The sequence below is a fragment of the Propithecus coquereli genome, unplaced genomic scaffold (genome assembly GCF_000956105.1).
Source record: "Propithecus coquereli isolate 6110/MARCELLA unplaced genomic scaffold, Pcoq_1.0 Scaffold534, whole genome shotgun sequence".
NCBI classification, from domain to species: domain Eukaryota; kingdom Metazoa; phylum Chordata; class Mammalia; order Primates; family Indriidae; genus Propithecus; species Propithecus coquereli.
Window position 1 is genome coordinate 825,373 of NW_012151219.1, and position 19,168 is coordinate 844,540.

At 40.0% G+C, this 19,168-nt stretch overlaps 1 protein-coding gene across 1 annotated transcript in view; it reads right to left on the minus strand.

The window, feature by feature from the left end:
- Window positions 1-19,168, minus strand: part of FAT3 (FAT atypical cadherin 3) — a 528,492-nt gene that overhangs the window by 109,153 nt on the left and 400,171 nt on the right. Inside the window, exons 5-6 of the mRNA XM_012657230.1 lie at window positions 18,203-18,413; window positions 9,082-9,221 (exon numbers count right to left, since the gene is read on the minus strand). Coding sequence (XP_012512684.1) covers window positions 9,082-9,221; window positions 18,203-18,413 — 351 coding nt within the window. The remainder of the gene's footprint in view (window positions 1-9,081; window positions 9,222-18,202; window positions 18,414-19,168) is intronic.

The window sequence follows — 19,168 nt, forward strand, 5'->3', positions numbered from 1 at the left end:
TTTATTTATTTATTTTAGAGATGGGTGTCTCACTATGATGCCCAGGCTGGATTTGACATCCTGGGCTCAAGTGATCCTCCTGTCTCAACCTCCCAAGTAGCTGTAACTACAGGTACGCCACCGTGCCCAGCTACCTTTTTCTTTATAATTCTTATTACACAAATTGCTTTGTTTAGTTATATTGACTAATAGAGCACAGCATTAAATAGTAGTGAACATAATGATTCCCTTGTCTTATTCCTGACTAACAAAAAAGCCTCTAATGATTCTCCATTAAATAATATGCCAGTGTTTGGCTGCTTTCCAGAAAATTATTTACTTTTTAAAGTAAATGCAACCAGATAGTGGTTATCTATATAAATAGCTGCATGATCATGCACTTTGATAGATATGCTTGTTTTAAGTGAGAGACGAGGGGTGGTGCTACCATCTCTGTGCCAGGACAACTTGCCTTTGGGAGCGAGCCTGACATGGGGCAAGCTTTGCCTTGTAGTTTGTGGTAGAAAAAGCGTTGAGAAATGTGCCGATAGAGTTTTGGGTATTGTTTTTGTCTCTACTGTATTTGCAAAACCATACTAGATTCTTTGAATGTCAATTCTTTCCTTTAAAAAGTTCAAGTTAACTTAGTCAAGATGCTAAAATATTTGAGTTGTTATTTAACAGGATAAAAAAAAAAAAAAAGCTTTTCCAGCCAGCAAGGCTGCCCTGACCTTCACAAAGTTTCAAAGTTGATGTGCTCTTGAAAAGCTTGCCTCTTTCTGCTTGCTTTGTCCTAAACCTAATCTACAGTCAGAACAAGTGTTTCTCTGTAAAAGACTTCCTTCTCCTCATTTGCTTTTTATTTCCCACAGTTGGGGCCATTTGTGAGCTCCTGAACTAACAAACAAAGCAAAGTAACTCTCAGAGATGTTGTGTGCAAAATGGTAATTGAAATGCCTAAAGATGTACAATGAAATCAAAGCAGGAGGAAACCCGAATATAGGAAGTCTCTTCAGAGCTGGTATCAATGCTGCCCACCACAAACACTGTGGGTTTTGCAGGCTCCTCTAAGCTAAGTCTGGGTAGATGCCAAGCTCTGCTTTACAAAGGCTCCTGGTATGAAGTGCCCATGTGGCGAGCTGTAGGGTAAAGGCTCTGTCTTTTATTAGAACCAATTAAGTCCTAAATTACTGAAACTCTCTTCTGCCTCTGCTGGCATTTCGAAACCATATTTAAAACATTCTATACTTGTGATTTCAAGGGTGAAGTCACTTCCATTCTCCTCAAGCTTATAAGTTTTGTTTTTGAACATATAAGTAGAAAAATCATGTAGCTTGTACTTGTTGCACAGTTTATAAATCTGTATCATATTCATTTTTTAAGCAGTATTATCCCTCATTTGCCAGTAGGGAAAAAGAGAATCAGAGAAGTTAAAGTTTGTGCCCCAAGTCACAACAGCAAGGCCAGACTCAAATCCAGGTCTTACGGAGCCAGTTCTGTATTCATTCCATCAAATCCTTTCCATGTGCACTTAAGTTATGTACACATACAAAATAAATGTATGTACCATTTATTATACATGATGTGTGCAAATATTATGTACTTTTCTAAAAAGAAATCCTAATTTATAAAATAGAGAAATGATTCCATTCTCATTTCAGGAACACTAATCGTGGGATTATTTTAAATGGAAAGTTCCCTGCTGCTTTTAAAACTGGAATCCATTTTCAAAAATTGATTTCCCCATAAGTTGTCAGGCATGCATCTATTACATACAGTGAAATTTTATCATTTTTTTAAAAACAGAAAGTCTCACATTTTAAGAGATAGCTTTCTGTCTTATTTTATCTATATATAATTGTAGCTGTTCCATCAAATACACAAGGAAGTTTTGGGCCACTGCCTTTTTCACCTGCTAAGAGGCAGATGATACCAAAGGAGGTGAAAGAAAAACCTTGATGGCGGAGATGTCCTGTGGAGGGTCTAGGAAATCATGGAGTAGCTTTGGCAAAAGCGATTTCTTTTCCTCTTTTTAAGCAGGTTCAGGGCAAAGGAAGGGGTAAGACAAAGTCCAAATCTTCAAGGTAAAAATCTTTTTAAGGTGGCAGGACAGTTAGGAACTCCAAACACAGCACTTAGAGACAGGGGAGGAATGGAATTCTCAAAGCAGTGAAGGGCAAGGCAAACCTTAGGACTGGAGGTCACAGCCCTCCCACCCCCAGTAAATGCAGACCCTTTTCAGAAAGACTGTGGCCAATCTCAATAAACCCCCTCTGTGGGGTTTAAGGAGTTTGGAGATTATCTGGAAGAGATTTTTTTATCTCAGGTTTGGCTGTGGAGTGCACAAATACAAGCTGATTTTCCTATCTTTAGAAATCCAAAGCATTACTTGAATAAGAAAAACATTAAAATCATGAAATTGCACATCATAATTAATGTAATGTAACTTTTAGATTATTATTTGGGTATGACTTTCTCTGTTGTCTTTCATAAATAACAATAAAAGCCACACACATATTTTATAGCTAATTTTAAGTTAACTGAGAAACAGACATTAATAAAGCCTGTATGTGTCCGGCACATGACAGATTCCAAGAATCTTCCCGTAATATCTTATTTCATTCTTATGAAAACCCATGAGACATGTGAGGTCTTATCCCCCTTATGCAGAAGAAACTGAGCCTCATAGATACTGAGCTACCCTCTGCAGTAACAGACAGCAATTGGTTAAGTGCTGACTTGAACTTGGTTTTCCTGATTCTGGGTCAGTGCTCCTTCCATGACACCAGATGCTTTCACTAATGAATTACATTATGTGTTTCGTATATATAAATGTGCAGGAGAAAGTTCCTGGGATGGTATATGATTTTGAGAAGGAAGAAGTGGATTTATATCTCTTTGTACACCTAGGCAGGCCACCTAACCAGTCTGTGCCTGAATTTCTCACTGGAAAATGAGTGTAATGATAACACCTGACTCAGCTACCCCATTGTTACAGGGAAATGAAGCTTAAGAATGAGGCTTGTTAGTTAAGTAAAGTCTTATTATGCAGATATCAGGTGTTATATATTACTATGTATTTTCATCCATTGACCCTTTGGAAGAGCCATGTTCTAGATTCATGTGAATTTGCTATGATGATGTAGTAACTCAAATTGGCTTGGCAGATGTATGGGGAAAGTTGTTAAAATTCATAATTTCTCATCCTGGGTAAAGCATGTCTCTGGGGCCCAAAAGCTCAGTGGTTGAAGCAAGAGCTATGAGGAGGTTGAGGTATTTTGCTCTCTTCCCAGGATATATGGCTGGATATGGGACATTCTGATGGCCACAGGTGGCATCACGTTCCCCAAGCAGGCATCTTAAAAGAGTGTCTCCCTCGTAAGTAGTAGGGTTAGGTGAGCATCACATGAATTTGTTTTTGAGGCTGAATATATGTAAACACTTGGGATTTTTATCTATTTCACATGTTTCAGTCTATTAGAGTCATTATTCCATTATCCTTTTTTGATGTTCAAATCATCCCATCTTTGGTGGAAGCTAGTTTAAGTTGCCTTTTGTCACCTTTCAACATAATTTCATTAGTGTTTTCTGGCAGGATACGATGCCCCAGGCTCCTGCCCCAAACCTGGAATTAGCTATTTCTGTAAGGAATTCTGCTTCCTTTCCATGGTAAATGATTTGTAAAGACCACAGCCTGGGTGCTAGGGGAAGAATTCCTCTTAAAATGGTTTTGTAGCACTCCTTTATGTTCAAAAGGATGGTAGCCCCATCCTCCTTGGCATTTCATTATTCCTGCTCTTATGGCCTCTGGTTCCACCTGGACATGCTCTGCTTCCCCCCTGCTTGTAACAGCCTGTGCTGCTTGGGATTCCTCGACCCCTCTCACCCCAGGCAGTGCAGACTGTACTGCCACCCTCAACCCTTCCATCCTTCCCTTCTCAGCCGACGCCCTCTCTCATCTCTGGGCTTCTGAGACATCGACAAGGAGAACACTTCTGCAGTGCTGAAGATGGCGGTACCTTTTTTCCCCTCCACTGATTATTACATTTAAAAAAAAATTTTTCGAAGACCGTTAACTTCCTGTTCACTGTTCAAGGCTTTGGGGGACAAACTTAGTCTCTTTATTAACTCACAAAAATGATGTTTTGAAACACCCTGGAAACCCAGGTGCCAGTGCTGGGGAGCCTTTATAGGACCAATGATCCCCTCAGGTGTGTGTGTTTCCTAGGAAATATGGGTGGTTGTAGGTTGAAAATTTTAACTAGAGTTGCCAGCTGACGAAAACGTGTTAAGGAGTTACTTTATCTTAATCATTTTTAGGCCACATACCCATTTAAACATCTGACAAAAACTATGGGCTTTCTCTCTAGAAAAATATACATGCATGCCAAAATTTATTTAAAAATGTATGGAATTCCAGGACTTCTTAGGACCTCTAATTGTCTTGGAGAGATCAATGCAAGATTTGTTCTTGCATTTAGTTCATCCAAGTCTTCATAACTTGAAATCCACAGGACCTTCTTACAATCTGTGCTCACACTAAGGAATCTCAGGAAAGAAGGGACATTTATTCTTCATCAGATAGTGTAGCTCCGAGGCACAAGAACTCTGTGAGAGTTGGGAGAACAGGCCAAAACTGAAGATGAAGGAAGGGTTTTCATGTAAACACAGAATCAGTGAGGTTCTGATTTATTTGACGTATGTGAAGTAAAGTTCAACATGTTGTTTATGGCTGGTTTGAAGCCTGTGTCATACCACGTTTTATGATTCCAAATGAACAAAGTAGAGAAGGATCCCAAAGGAAAACTGAACAGGTGTTTTGGGGCTACAGGACATTTATTTAGTTATATGGTGAAGGGTCTCTGTTTGATGGTAGAATCATTAAGTTGCCTAGGGTCATGGTTTGGAGCATGCTTCACTGATTTGTAAAAGAAATCTAGAATGTCTTTTATTTCTCAAAACATCCTTTTGTAAAAATGTCCTTGACACTGAGGGTGCTGACTAATTCAGAGAACAGCTTCTGCCACCACTGCCAGGGAAGACGTGGTAAATGTCAGAGGCCTGGATTGGCAGCGCTGGCAGGTGGTCAGGCCCTAAGACAACTCAATAGAAAGAGTAATGGTTTTCTGATGTAATAACGATGACACGAGTTTATACTTTGGAAAGTGTTAGCTCTCACTTCTTAAGGAGGTCACGGCTCTGGAGACACAGAGTGACTTAGATGCTTTTGACAAGAAAATCTCTTGACACCTTTTATTACTATAACTTCCTCATCTTGGCCCTGCCAAGGGGGATCTCCAAGTTCACCCCAATTCTCTAACTCCTTCTGAACTGCTCTGGAGATAAGTCTAACTGTGTACTAGTCGAAATAAAATCAACAAAAACAGGACTCAAGCAATGTGTACATTCAAAGCCTTGTAATATATGTTTCCATACTAATTTTTTAAAAATGAGTGCTTATCAGTCATCTGGATTTAAAACTCTGAATCACTGTGATCTTAGTACTTAGCACCTCGTATAGTTCTTAGCATAAGGTATGAACTCAAAAAACATTTGTAGAATAAATGCTGTTTAATGATTTCTCATCTGGTCCTACTGAAATTCTAAAAGAAAAGTTTCATTGATAATTTTTTGTTGTTGTTAACATAAATCAGTTGTGTGCTTTGAAGACCTAGTATACCTGCCATATAGACCCTGCTGAATAAATAGTATCCACTATTCATTCACTCATTAAATAAATATTTAATTTTTAAAATATCCATAATGTTCTGGGCACACTGAATACCATTTAATTCAACAGGTATAAAACTCTGGAAAATGAATATGGTCCCATGCTTTATTTGTATTTTACTCAAAATATGTCTTATGTTTTTAAGTGGCACTACAAAGTTGAGGTTGGGTATGCTAAGACATGGCTAATTTTAAAAACCTGATTTAAATTCACATTTACAATGAATTAATACTAAAGACTTAGTAGTCCTGCAGGTGGCTTGTTTTGTATTAGTCTTGGGGCCATGTTTTCAGATTATGTGGTTCCTGTAGAACCTCAGCCATAGGGTCCTTTCTATATGTCTATATTTTAGTCTTGAAAATACCCTGAAGCAGTATGCTTTAGGCAGGGTGATCATATAATTTATTGTCCCAACTGGGGCAATTTTGAGAGTGAAGAGGGTACTACTAATAACTACGCCAGTGCAACAGGTGTAAATGGGACTTTTAAAGGCAAACAGGGCTGCGTGGTCCTCCTAGTTACTGCGAAAGGACACAGGTTGGAGGATCAGGAATTGTCACACACGCTGGCTGCCTTACCGTGTGCAAGTCCTTCCCCCTTTCTGGGTATTCAGGTTATTGGAATGTAAAGTAAAGGAGTTGTACTGAAATGAACCCTATTGTCTCCTTCAAATTCTACCATCCTATAATTATAAACAGACTCAAAGGAAACAATTTCATTATATTTTTGAAACAATTTCAAACTAAGAGGCACCCTGGCTATACAAAGCACATGAAATACTCCCCCTACCCTTTTTAAAACTACCTAGTTACAGAAGCTTACATTGTATTTAGAACAAACCAATGCTTGCTTCAGGGTTGGCAAAAATTCTGCCTTCACAACCTGAACTCTCAATTGTGTTGAGAATGATTCTGGGGACACACTTGGGCTCAGCAGGAAAAAGGACTGTGATCAATTAGTTGTGCCTTCTGGGGTCACAGGAACAAGAAAATGAAGCAGGCAGGAAGGGAGGGATTATAGCAAATGCATGGGCACCAGCTCTCTGCCATAACCAGCTGAAGTCTCCGGTGCTAAAACAAAACAAAAATATCCTCTCATATTTAGGGCACGTCTGTACTATATTGATACCTAATACTGCTTTGGTCTCACTTAGGAAGATGTGCTGGGCCATGTGAAAAGCCCAGAGCTTTCTCTTCCTCTCAGCTCTCCATATCCTTTCATATACACTCAGGTTGCACAATAGTATAAGGATTAGTCCTCGACCCCTGGCTGCATGTTAGAATCACATAGGATCTCTGAGGCTAGGGTGCAGCCAACAGTGTTTTTAACACCCCCCCACAACCAGGGGATTCTACTGTGCAGTCAGGATAAAGAACTGTGGTGTAGAGGCTAGAATGGGAGAAAGGGAGTCAGGACACCTAAATCCCAGCCCCTGTTCATTATTAAGGCATGTGACCTTGGACAGATTGCTTAGCTTAGTCTATAAAATGCATTTGGACTCTTAGGTATTCTTTTTTTTTTTTTTCTCTTTTATTTCAGCATATTATGGGGGTACAGGTGTTTAGGTTACGTATGTTGCCCTTGGTCCCAAGTCCGAGTTTCAAATATGTCCATCCTTCGGGTGGTGCGCATTGCATTCCTTGTGTATACAAATACCCGTCCCCTTTTCCCTCCTCCCCCCTGCCCAACATCCAATAGATGTTATTCTTATATGTGCATTTATGTGTTGATTAGTTAATACCAATTTGATGGTGAGTACAAATGGATCCCGTTCTTCTGCTCTTGTGGTGCCCCACTTTGGATAATGGGCTTAAGTTTAATCCAGGAAAGTATAAGAGGTGCTAGATCACTGTTGTTTCTTATGATTGAGTAATATTCCATTGTAAACATATACCAAATTTTAATAATCCACTCATAGATTGACGGGCACTTGGGTTGTTTCCACATTCTTGCAATAGTGAATTGTGCTGCCATCAACATTCGGGTGCAGATGTCTTTATTGTAGAATGTTTTGTGCTCTTTTGGGTAGATGCCTAATAGTGCTATTGCTGGATCGAATGGTATTTCTGTTTTTAGCTCTCTGAGGTATCTCCAAATTCTTTTCCACAGAGGTTGCACTAATTTGCAGTCCCACCAGCAGTGTAAAAGTGTTCCTGTCTCTCCACATCCTCGCCAACATTTGTTGTTTTGTGTTTTTTTGATAGAGGCCAATCTCACCGGGGTTAGGTGACACCTCATTGTGGTTTTCATTTGCATTTCTCTAAGCAATCTTAAGTAAAAAGAACAAACTGGGAGGTATCAGTTTACCAGACTTTAAGCTGTACTACCAGGCTGTAGTGACTAAAACAGCTTGGTACTGGCACAAAAATAGAGACATTGACCTCTGGAACAGGACCCAGAATCCAGAGATGAAACCATCTGTATATGGTAATCTAATCTTTGACAAAGCTGACAAAAACATACACTGGGGAAAAGAATCTCTTTTCAATAAATGGTGCTGGGAAAACTGGATAGCTACATGCAGAAGACTGAAACTAGACCCCCACCTCTCACCTCTCACAAAAATCAATTCAAGATGGATAACAGACTTAAACCTAAGGCATGAAACCTTAAGAATTCTAAATGAAGATGTTGGGAAGACCCTTTCAGACATCGGCCTAGGTAAGGAATTCTTGAAGAAGAACCCCAAAGCAATCGCCACAGCAACAAAAATAAATAAGTGGGATCTAATCAAATTAAAAAGCTTCTGCACTGCCAAGGAAACTATCATTAGAGTGAATAGACAGCCCACAGAATGGGAAAAAATATTTGCTCTCTACTCATATGATAAAGGGCTGATAACCAGAATCTATCTAGAACTCAAAAAAATCAACAAGAAAAAATCAAACAACCCCATCAACAAATGGGCAAGGGAAATGAACAGAAACTTTTCAAAAGAAGACAGAATAATGGCCAGCAAACATATAAAAAAATGCTCAACATCTCTTAGGTATTCTTTAGCTATAATTTTCTGTGACTAAAAAAATGAAAAGGTAAAGAATATCATGGTATATTAACTCAGACAATATAGATGTCCTCCCCTTTATAAATTCAGAGAAAGCTAACTTCATTGTTCAAAGAGATAAATCTGCAGTAAATGATCAACAAACAAATGCATATCATGTTCCACACATGAACAATTGTAATTTCTTGGAAGAGACAGCTAAGTTAAATAGAATCCTTTTTCTAGGTTTCTCTCTAAAATGATTTTTTTAAACACTAGAAGTCCACGGACATAATTTACTGCTTCCAATACACTGTTATCATTGCTTGCACCCCTGACTTTAGCAGTTTTTTCGGCATTCCTGCTATTCAGTAATTTAACATCTCACCTGAGTGACAGCAACATTTGTCCCATCGGTGACCTCCACACTCATATTGTAGATGGACCTCTGCTCTGCATCCAAAGGTTTTGCGATGACAATTGTCCCAACACCCTTCTCTGCATCAAAAGAGCTGTCAAAATTCCCCCCTGACGAGTTCACAAAAACAACATGAAATTAGCATATCTGAGAATTTATTACATGTATTAAAGCATATATCTTTAAAGGGAGCTCTTGTAGAGAAATATTTTTTGACAGGCATCCCTATGGCTCGATTTTGCACGTCTTAAATGGGACCTCTTTACTCCTGACTTAATTCATATCTCAAATCACAGCCTCTACAATGCATAACAAATGTGACGAAAAAGGAATGTATTGCAAAGAAAAACCTCAACAGTAATGTTAGAGTAGTGAAGCATAAATTGACTCTATAAACTATTCAGAAACCTAAAGGCCCTCTAACCCCTTGTGGCTTCTGTGTTACAAATTTGTAGATTTTTTTTCCAAAGTAGATTAAATTCCAACTAAACAAATAGTCCAATTATTATTAATAAAATGAGTAGACACTTAAAATCTCTTTCAGGATTGATGGTAAACATATGGCTGGTGAAATTCAGATTCCCTCAATTAGATGTCAGAAATAAATTATAAATTCTTGAAAGACAAAGCAAAAATGTTTTTAATTTCATATTAAAAATTCTATATCTGCAAGTTGGGATATTTATAGAAATACTTTTTTTTTGCCATCTTGACAGTGGGAATTATTTTTCTCCTATAAAATGTTGAAAATTTATGGGAGACTCACAAAATAAAATTGGGAAAGAAGTAGAGGAAACATCAGCTTATGTAACACCAACTTATAAAACAATTTGTATAAAAACTTTACTTTTCCCCCCCCAGGGCCAGCTATAACTCACAATATGTGAATAGTATGTTTAAGACAACATTGCGATTGTTTAAATTACTGCTGATATTTCTATCTCTGTGAACCAAAGTATGGTTTATGATCTTCCAAAATGAAAGATTATTTTAAGGGGGAGAGAAGATAATGGTATAAATGCTGGAATGATTTTAATTATATATATATCAGTATATGTTCACAAGCTCTATTTATTTTAGACTGAAATTTCATGGTGTCAATTTTGTTCTTAGACAGTAATTTTATTTAACTACAGCATATGGGACAATGCATTTATTGAATTTCATATTTTAGAAATGAAACCTTGGCTTTTCTTACATTCTACATTCTTTGCATTTCATTTTTTTCCTTTTTTTTAAGACAGACCTGGTTGCATTTTTCATTTTGCTAATCAATGAACCATACATTTCTGTGATATTATAATTATAAATGGGCACATCAGTTAAGGGAAAGTAAAATTTTACCTGAATTACTAGAATTTGATATACAGCGACACAAAATAAATAATATGGTTTAAAGGAAAAAAACCTGGTCATATATGTATTTCCAATACTTATTGCTTGCAGCTGTCATATACACTTAAGATTATTTAATTGCAAGAGAGAAATAATTGCACTTGACATTTAATTAAAGTTATGGAGATATAAGGGTACCAGAGAATTGCTTGGAGATTATATACTTTTTCAAAAATTTCATCTAAAAAGAGACCTATCTTCCAATTAATATCTTTAATTGATTTACTGAGGAGCACTAAACGTTAACTCCAAAGAAATCTTTTGAAGAATAGGATAAGGAGAAAGAGGGGGAAGTCTAGCTGCAAAGGGAAGCAAGCCTGAGGTCACCATTTCTTACTCAAAGGGAATGTTTCATGTTGATAACCACATGAAATAAAATGGAAGGCTGATTCGAGTGTCTTAAATAACCATCTTCACAAGCAAAGAAAAATCATTTGCCATCAAGTGGTACATTCTGAAAAACAAAACAAAACAAAACAAAAACAAAAATCTTTGCCATGGAAACTTTCAAAGAAAGGATATAAAACTGCCTCATAAGACCTGTGCAGAAGGAAAGATGAGAATGCAACTTCTCAAGTTGTTTCTGAGGGTATCAAATCACATTTTAAATCACATTTAAAATCAGTGTTAGAATGTTTTCCTTGAAAGATGTCTGTAATGAATGCAAAAAAAAAAAAAAAAAAGAATGTTTTCTTCACCGAGATGCTTACTTTCTTAAAATCTGAGGACCATGGTTTCTTTGGGGGTGTTGGGGAGGGACAAGAGGTCATTCTCTAATGTCTGTTATTTTAAAAGGTGAAAATTTGTAAGTCAAGGCAAAATAAACATTATGCAAATCATAAAACTTTAGTTTGCTCCAGTTTAGTGATTAATGAAAGTAAAATGGAGAGAACCTACAAGCAAAGATTTTCAGTTTCAGTTACTGTTCACAGTGAGAGAGGGCAATGCTATTCGCTCTCACACAGACTTAGACTCACATTTTTCTTAGGGCCCTACACAAAAATACATAAGCACTGCATGTGGTTAGTGGCATAAAATTTACATATTTTACATATGGCATATAGACTGTGTGCTTTTTCTTAGTTGTTTTTTGTATCAAATAATGTTTCCTTTTTTTTTTTTTTTCTTTTTTAACTAAGAAGGAGAGAGGCAGAACCAAATAACACTTTTGGCTACTTTTATGGTTGTCATTTTTCTATAGTTCTCTCTCTTCCTCTGTGTGTGTGTGTGTGTGTGTGTGTGTCCCTCTCATTCACCATTATCGTTTCAAATACTCTACACCAGAAGCCTCCAAAGGGGTAGATGAGCTAGACCATTACACAAGCAGGGCAAAGAGCGCTGGAGAGAGAGCCTACAAACTATCCCTGTCTACCAATATAGCTAGCAGCCCCTGCTACATATTTCCAGGACATTTGCTCCTAGTTAAACCAAGATTTCATGTAAAACAAAATCTTCCCTGAGTTTTAAAATGAATTTCTGACATGGGACCACAGAATCTAGACCAGCAGTTCACCATCAACCCTCACACAATTTAATAACCTACCACTTAAGCATCCCATTTCATAAATGACTCCGTATCTCTCCCCCAGGTCTCATTTTTCAGGCTTCCTTTTAGCCTGACAGGTGATTTCATTTTCATAGGAAACCATGTCCGAATCATCCAGGGTGAGAATATCAAATGCCAGGAGTCCATTCTCACTAGCAGCATTCCGCTTAAACAAGGTGTGCTTCCTCAGAGCCAGTAACAGAACATGCAAAGCCAGAGTGTATTTGGTGCAGCAGCATCAGGCTAAACAAAAGGTGGGGACAAGGGAGGACACCGCCGAGCTGGTCTGAGTTTCAACAAAGTGGGAAATTAGAAGAGTCACAGCCTGAGCGTTGCTGCAGGGGTGTGCGGCAGAGATGGTTAAAAGCGAGGTTGTGAACAGCCCACATAACAGATAATTCACATCAGGGACACTTCTCTTTGACCATTTTCAGTCAAGACAGGTGTAATAGAGTAAACAAAGAGCAGAAGAGGCATATTGGATTTCTATTGGATTCTAAAGTTAAACTTAGCAAGTGGGATTGTCGTAAAAGGCTTTAAAAATGGGGCATGAATGAAAATACAGGGTATCCAAAAAGTCGCCAGACATAGAGAAAATGGGAAACTGTAGCTAAATGCACCTTTGTTTATGAAATATTCATCACAAAATTTTTCCTTTGTATGGAGACTTTTGGGACACCCTGCACTTTGAGCCAGCAGCTACTGCTTAATGTGCTGGGCAGCAGAGCACTGGGCCATGATTTAATTAAGTTTTTCTTTTAAAAAGGGTACAAAGCACCACCCTTTCTCCATGAAGAGATCCAATGGTGAAAATCGCACAGCTTCCCCTTTAGAGAAGCTTCCAGATCCCTCCTCAGCATCATTCCACCGCATGTGTAATTATAAACACACCAACCCAAATCTAGTAGTCACCAAGGGGAAGTGTTGTTGTGTGAGAAGCTTCCAAAACACTCAGCTGCTGAATCTCAATGAATTAAGGGAGCCGTACACAAGCTGTTCAATCAGGTTCGGCACGTACACCGAACTTAAGGAAAAATGTTAAACACCAGTTACGGTTTGATCATGAATAATTTTCTGCCTTGGAATGAAGCAAGCACAGTACCTGGCTGAAAAGGATATTCACATAGAAGGCAGGAGACACTGGATAGAGGTCAGGAAACAGTGGTAGGAAGAAAAATCCCTTCTAGAATCTAGTTTAAAATTCATTTTCTTAAAATAACTAATATATGAAGTGTTTTTAGGCTTTATTATTATTTTCCCATGTCTGCTCAGATGTGCTCCCCTGGACTAGACTGTTGCTATGGACAAAGGAGAGGCTTATTTGGGATGAAATTAGGGAAAGAGGGCAGAATAAGAGAAATGAAGTGTTTGATGTTAATTTAATGACTTTGAGAAAAAGTCTCCCTGATGGAGAAATAGCTGTATTAGAAATTGTACACAAACATGATATCTCTCAGGAGGGCTGGGTAAGAGTTTTGTGTGAAAGAAATATGGCCACCTTGTTTGGGAAGACCCAGAGATGCCCAAGCCCTAGTCAGAGAACAAGGCCACTGTTAGAGCTGTCAGAGAATTTAACTTGCCAACTCGATCCAACTCCAAATAAGCAATGGCTCCACTGGGGACAAGGTTCAAGAAGGACGGGCATAAGCTTATGAGACAGCAGCAGCCAAGAACCCAAAGTCTGCAGGAACCTATGACAAGCTAAGAGTCAAGGTGGCCTTTATGTATCTGCAACACAGAAAGATAATCAACTAGAGCTGAGTCTATGTGCTAGCATTCACCATTAGAGAATTATTATTATTTATTAAATAGCCCTTCTACTCTGTATACAGTGGGTGAGATAAATAAATAAAGATATTTTAGGTGCTTACCATCTCCAAGGAAAATCATTTTTCTAGTCTAAGTCAGGTGTAAAGCTAAAAAATAAGTGGGCGGCAGCATCCTCCATCTAACTGTGGGTAAAGAGGACTTGTTTGAAGTGTGTAATAACGATGGCCTTCACAATTCAAATATTTGCCATCGGGATAAAGATACGGGGACTGAACTGTGAACCAGATTGTGTGCACATTAGAGAGTCTGTAAATCAAGGAGTCGTGGAGTTGCAGTCATAGTCTCCTGAGAAGTGTGAAGATATGTGATAAAGCACAAAGGATTATGGGTTATTTGTGTTCCCTTCATTTTCTTTCTCTTTTAACACAGAGAAGGAACATGCTGTGCGTTGGGCTGTTTAAACACAGAACAGCTGAACTTTATTATGTTTCCTTTTAATTACAGCTTTCTTAACTCAGTTACAAGGAGGGCTTCGGTTTCTGGAAGCTGAAGAGTTAGCTGCGTAATATAGCAAGCAGTGGTCTCTTTGGAGGAACGAGAAAGTGTCTGGCAGAACTTTGGTGTAAGGGTGCAGGCTTAGGGACAGAATCTTGCTCACCACACAGTTTTTGTGAATTCATATCATGGTGGGAGGAAAAGAAATGCAGTTAAACAAGAATTGTACAAATTTGGAAATGTGGAAATGAGACTACACTCTCAGGGAAAAGCATGCTGAAACACTATTTCTGCTTACCTGATGCGCATTCATTAGTCATAGCATCTGTAAGTGCTAGGCCAGGATACTGTGGTCTCTAACTCAGTGTCTGTATGGGTGTCTGAATGCAATGGGTCTATAATGGAACCAAATCTTGACTCCCCTTGGAAGAGTCATAAGAGTATTTAGCTAGGCAGGGATTGCACTTAAGCGCGAAACTTTATCTCAGATCCATGCTGACATTATGTGCCTTGTGCCTATTCTCAGCACCTAGAGTACACTGCTAAGTTTCTTGAGCATGGAGGAGCATCGTTCCCTCTCTTTCCTTTCTATGTTAGCTTGGCCGAAGAAGATGCTTAGGTAAGGAGGAAGAGAAGAAAGAGATGAGGGTTTCCATGGCCAAAGATAAATAAGCAAGAAATCCTGAAAGCGAGAATGAAACATCTGAATACGATAAAGGAAATAACAGGTATTAAGAGAAGGGGAAATATGTTGTCAGCAGATTGAGAAAAAATGACTCGGATATATTAGAAAGATTTTCAAAAGTGGGATTTGGTGGAAAGGGGACTATATCAATACTGAAAGCAACCAGCACCTGGAAAAGGATTTTACTTCTGCAGTGAAATGAAGAGTCGGCGTTTCAAGATGTTGTCAGCTGGATGTGAGGATGGAAATAAAATCATGTTCTGTTTGGGCATCTGGCCCAGTAAGGTCAATTTGTGAAAGAAGCTAGGCTATATGTAACCAAATTTACAGTGAAATCTCTGTGACAGAGCATCCGGACGACAGGGACAACCCTGTAGGTCTTCACTAAGAGAACTACTCAGTGCACTGAAACCAAGGGGATTAAACAGGAAGAGTGTGGTGTTTAGAAACACAGAGATGGAGAAACCTGGAAACTGATGCCATGTTCTTGATAATGGTACCTAGATTTGTATTTGGAGCAACTTAAAAGGATTCCTTCCAAGGAGGGCTCTCATCTGTAAGGGCTCTGGAGGGCTCTCTCTTTTTGGACCAGTGAAATTCTTATTTTATCAAAGGTGCTAATGACAGGGAGTATAGTGGAAGGTCATACTGCCTCTGGATAGGTTTCAGGAGGCATCAGTAGGGTTTAAGTGTTGGCTGCCAGAGGCATCTCCATCAGTCACCACAGTTTATTCCACTTGCCCTGGGTAGACAGCAACAGAAGCATTGGCAGGTAGAAGGCATGAGGAGATGTGGGCCTTGACCTTAAGGGTTAAGAATGGAGACAGGATAAACACAAATGAAAAGATACTAGAGCACTAATAATGCAGACATGAAAAACTTGAAAGTAAGGTCACATGCAGTGCTGCTAGGCACGCTTACCTACACACAGTCACATACGCATGCAGGAATGCAGAAGGGCTGTGAACCTGGCCTGAATAACGGGGTCAGGTGGCTGGTATGAGACTGAGCATCACAGAAAGGTGTGCTTGTAGGATTTCTAAAGGAGTCCACGTGAGGGCATCCCAGGGCACGTGGATGATAAGTGGGAAGTACGTGGGTCAGGAGGCTGCATGCATGGATCATGCGAGGGAGAGAAGCGGCACTGCCAGGCTGTTAGAGGGGCTTGCAGACTGGACTATCCAGGGAGGAGGGGCATAAACTGGTGGTTGACCAGAGAGGGCAACTCATTTCACTGCTTGGAACAGCACACCAGGCATCCTATTGCCTGTTTGATTTCTACTGCACTCTTCTTTGGGCTATTTAAAAGAAATCAGCCACCATTGCTCATGTCCCTGAAGACCCAGCTCGGGGGACACATGTTAAACTGAGATGCATTTTCTGTGACTCTGATTGGGGCTGATAGTGAAGGAATCACCAAAGGTGGCTGCACAGACAACCAGGCAATGAATGTGTTGCACCAGAAAAGAAGCAACTGTATCAGATAATAGCTTCTTGAGCTGAAAATGACTGAGAAGATAAAGAGGTGGAGACATCATTCATGGATCAGAAGAGGTTCCATTTCAAATATGTTATGTGGAGACAAAGCAGGAATTGAAGGCTTAGAATGAGGATGGTCATGTACAGGGATGGCATCATTAATGCCAATTAAGTAAAACAAAGATGTTTTACTGTCTTTCCATAAAATGGAATGTGTGGAAAACAAGCCCTTTCTTTTTGGGAGTTCAGAGAACTCTCTACCAAGGTTTGACTGCCAGGGCACGGGGTGTCCTTTTTCTATGCCTAATTAATGCAGATGTGGAACTTTTATATGCTTCCCCCAGATGCAGCTGTTCCTGGGAAGAGAGGCAGGTTCCTGACCATGCTATCCAGGCAGAGATATGTGGAAGGAAATGATTCCCCCAGACCAGCTCTCTCCTGGATTCCCTGCCTCCTACAGAGAAGCGTGGGAAGTCAGCTTTGGCTCAACCCGGTGTCAGATCTGGCTGCACATGCTCCCGACTCTCGCCTCTCTCCTCTTAGCAACAGCCTGTTTTGTTGCCTGGTGCTCTGCACTCATTTCCTCTCCAGTGCCTCTCCCTGCCGGTTTGTTGAGGGCCATCGTGCTGCTTCGCCCTTTCCTTTTGCAGCCTGGCGTGCTTGCTTGCTTTCTTTCAAGGAATGTAAAGGTTGGCTCCCGAGGTCTGTCCTGCACACTTCCATCTGCTTTCTCTATTCAGCTTGTGCAGGAGGCTGACTGGCTATATATCTAGGTTCCATTTCCTGCCCTTCTTTTCATGGACAGCAGCCAGGGGACTCTCCTGATGGGGATTTTTGGTATATGAATGGCACTACTGCTGCAAAACAGAGGGGCTGGAATACATTTTAATTTATTTTTCAGTTGGAAAGGGCCCAGTTAAATAAACTGACCTACAAAAAGATAAAAACAAAACAACAAAAAGCCCACATACCTCAAAAGCAAAGAAAAAAAAATCAAAACGCCCCCAAAATCCAAACCCCATCAAACCTCAAACAAAGGAGTCATTGGATACGAGTAATGCAATAGCTGTTAGAGGCATGTATGAAATCTGTGGGCTGCACTTCAGCCTGTCACAGGCAGTTATGAAAGATGTAATTCAATTTGCTTCAGAAAAAAAAAAAAAAACTGTAAAAGGCAGATTGGATAGCTGTATTTTAGCAAATGTGTTTGCACTAAGGGTACCTTCTGTTGAACAGTTCTGCCCACAAGCTGTCTGTAGAATATAGAACATCTCTCGAGCATGCTTGCCACCTTGAAGCAGGGCAGTCGGGAGCAGAAAAAAAAAGAACAGAATGCAGAAAAAAGGTGAAGAAAAAGAGAGAAATGAAGGACAGCAAGTCTAGTACCATCAATACATTTAGAAATGAGATTAGCCAAGTGTGACAATAGAATTTAAATGACACACAGAAAGACATTAAGATTGCAGTAAATAACATACTATGGAAAATCCAGCCAGAGAGCACTTTCTGTTCAGCTTAGCTACAGAATCAGAACGAAAGCACAGGTTGATTATTCATTTTACTGGCTCTTTTGTATTCCAGCACTATACATCTTTTAAGCTTAGCACTAATTGTTAGTCTTTCTTTTTATCTTTTCTTTTTCCTTTGTTTTTTTTTTTTTTTTTGAGACAGAGTCTCACTGTGTTGCCCGGGCTAGAGTGCCGTGGCAGACTCGAACTTACCAACTATGTCAAACCACAGAGGGGTGTTAGCTGGCTGCACAGACACCACCCCCACAATCTCAGTTACTCTATCGCTTTCCATGACTGTGAAATTATAAAATGGCTCATCGAAGGTCAGCGGTATAGGTGAAGGGGGTGGTTTCTTAATCCATTCAATGTGCAGGCGGGCCGTGGAGGATTTCTGTGGGCGCCCATTGTCCACTGCCTTTATCTACTCACACACGGAGAGAACACAGAAAGATGTCTTAGAGCTCTGATCCTTGTGGAAGTTTGGATCTGTGACTCATTGTTGCTGAGCCAAGAGTCCATCCTCATCACAGTGTCAGCAACGGGGGAAAAAGAGTGGAGACCTGGGGAGAATGGGCTTGGGAAGGGAGGGGAATGACCTAGTCACGTGGGGGCCTCACAGCAAGTTCACCAGAGCGTATCTGAACCACCGTCAACTTTACAGATACGGGATCTCTGACAGAAAATGTTGCACTTACAATTTGTAGTGTTTGTGGGCCTGAATGATAGTTGCATGAGTAGGAATAGCTAATCTGATTCTTTATAGCTTGACCCTGAACCTCGCCTCTAGTGATAATACTCCAAAGGGGAGAAGATGTGTTGTGAATCCTTATTTACATGTGAATGCTGTGCATGCAACTGTGTGTGTGTGTGGTTGCACTGTGCAGCTCCTTCCTTCTGCTCTATTCTGGAGAAGCTCTCCACTCACACAGGATCTCAGAAGGGTGACAGGAGTAGGCTGGGAAAGGCAGCAGCCTGGGGCTAACTGCCTTCGAGGCCCTTTGGTTATGCCACCCTCGAAAGGGGGAGAGAACTCTCTTGGTGGCAGCGTGGGCCCCTGGAGGCAGCATGGAGGGGAGGGGGTGCTGATGACTCGTCATAAGCCCGCTGATACACGGGCTAAGGAAAGCATGTCTCCTTGCCCAGCTGTGCAGGGTGATCTGCTGTGGTGTCCTGGAC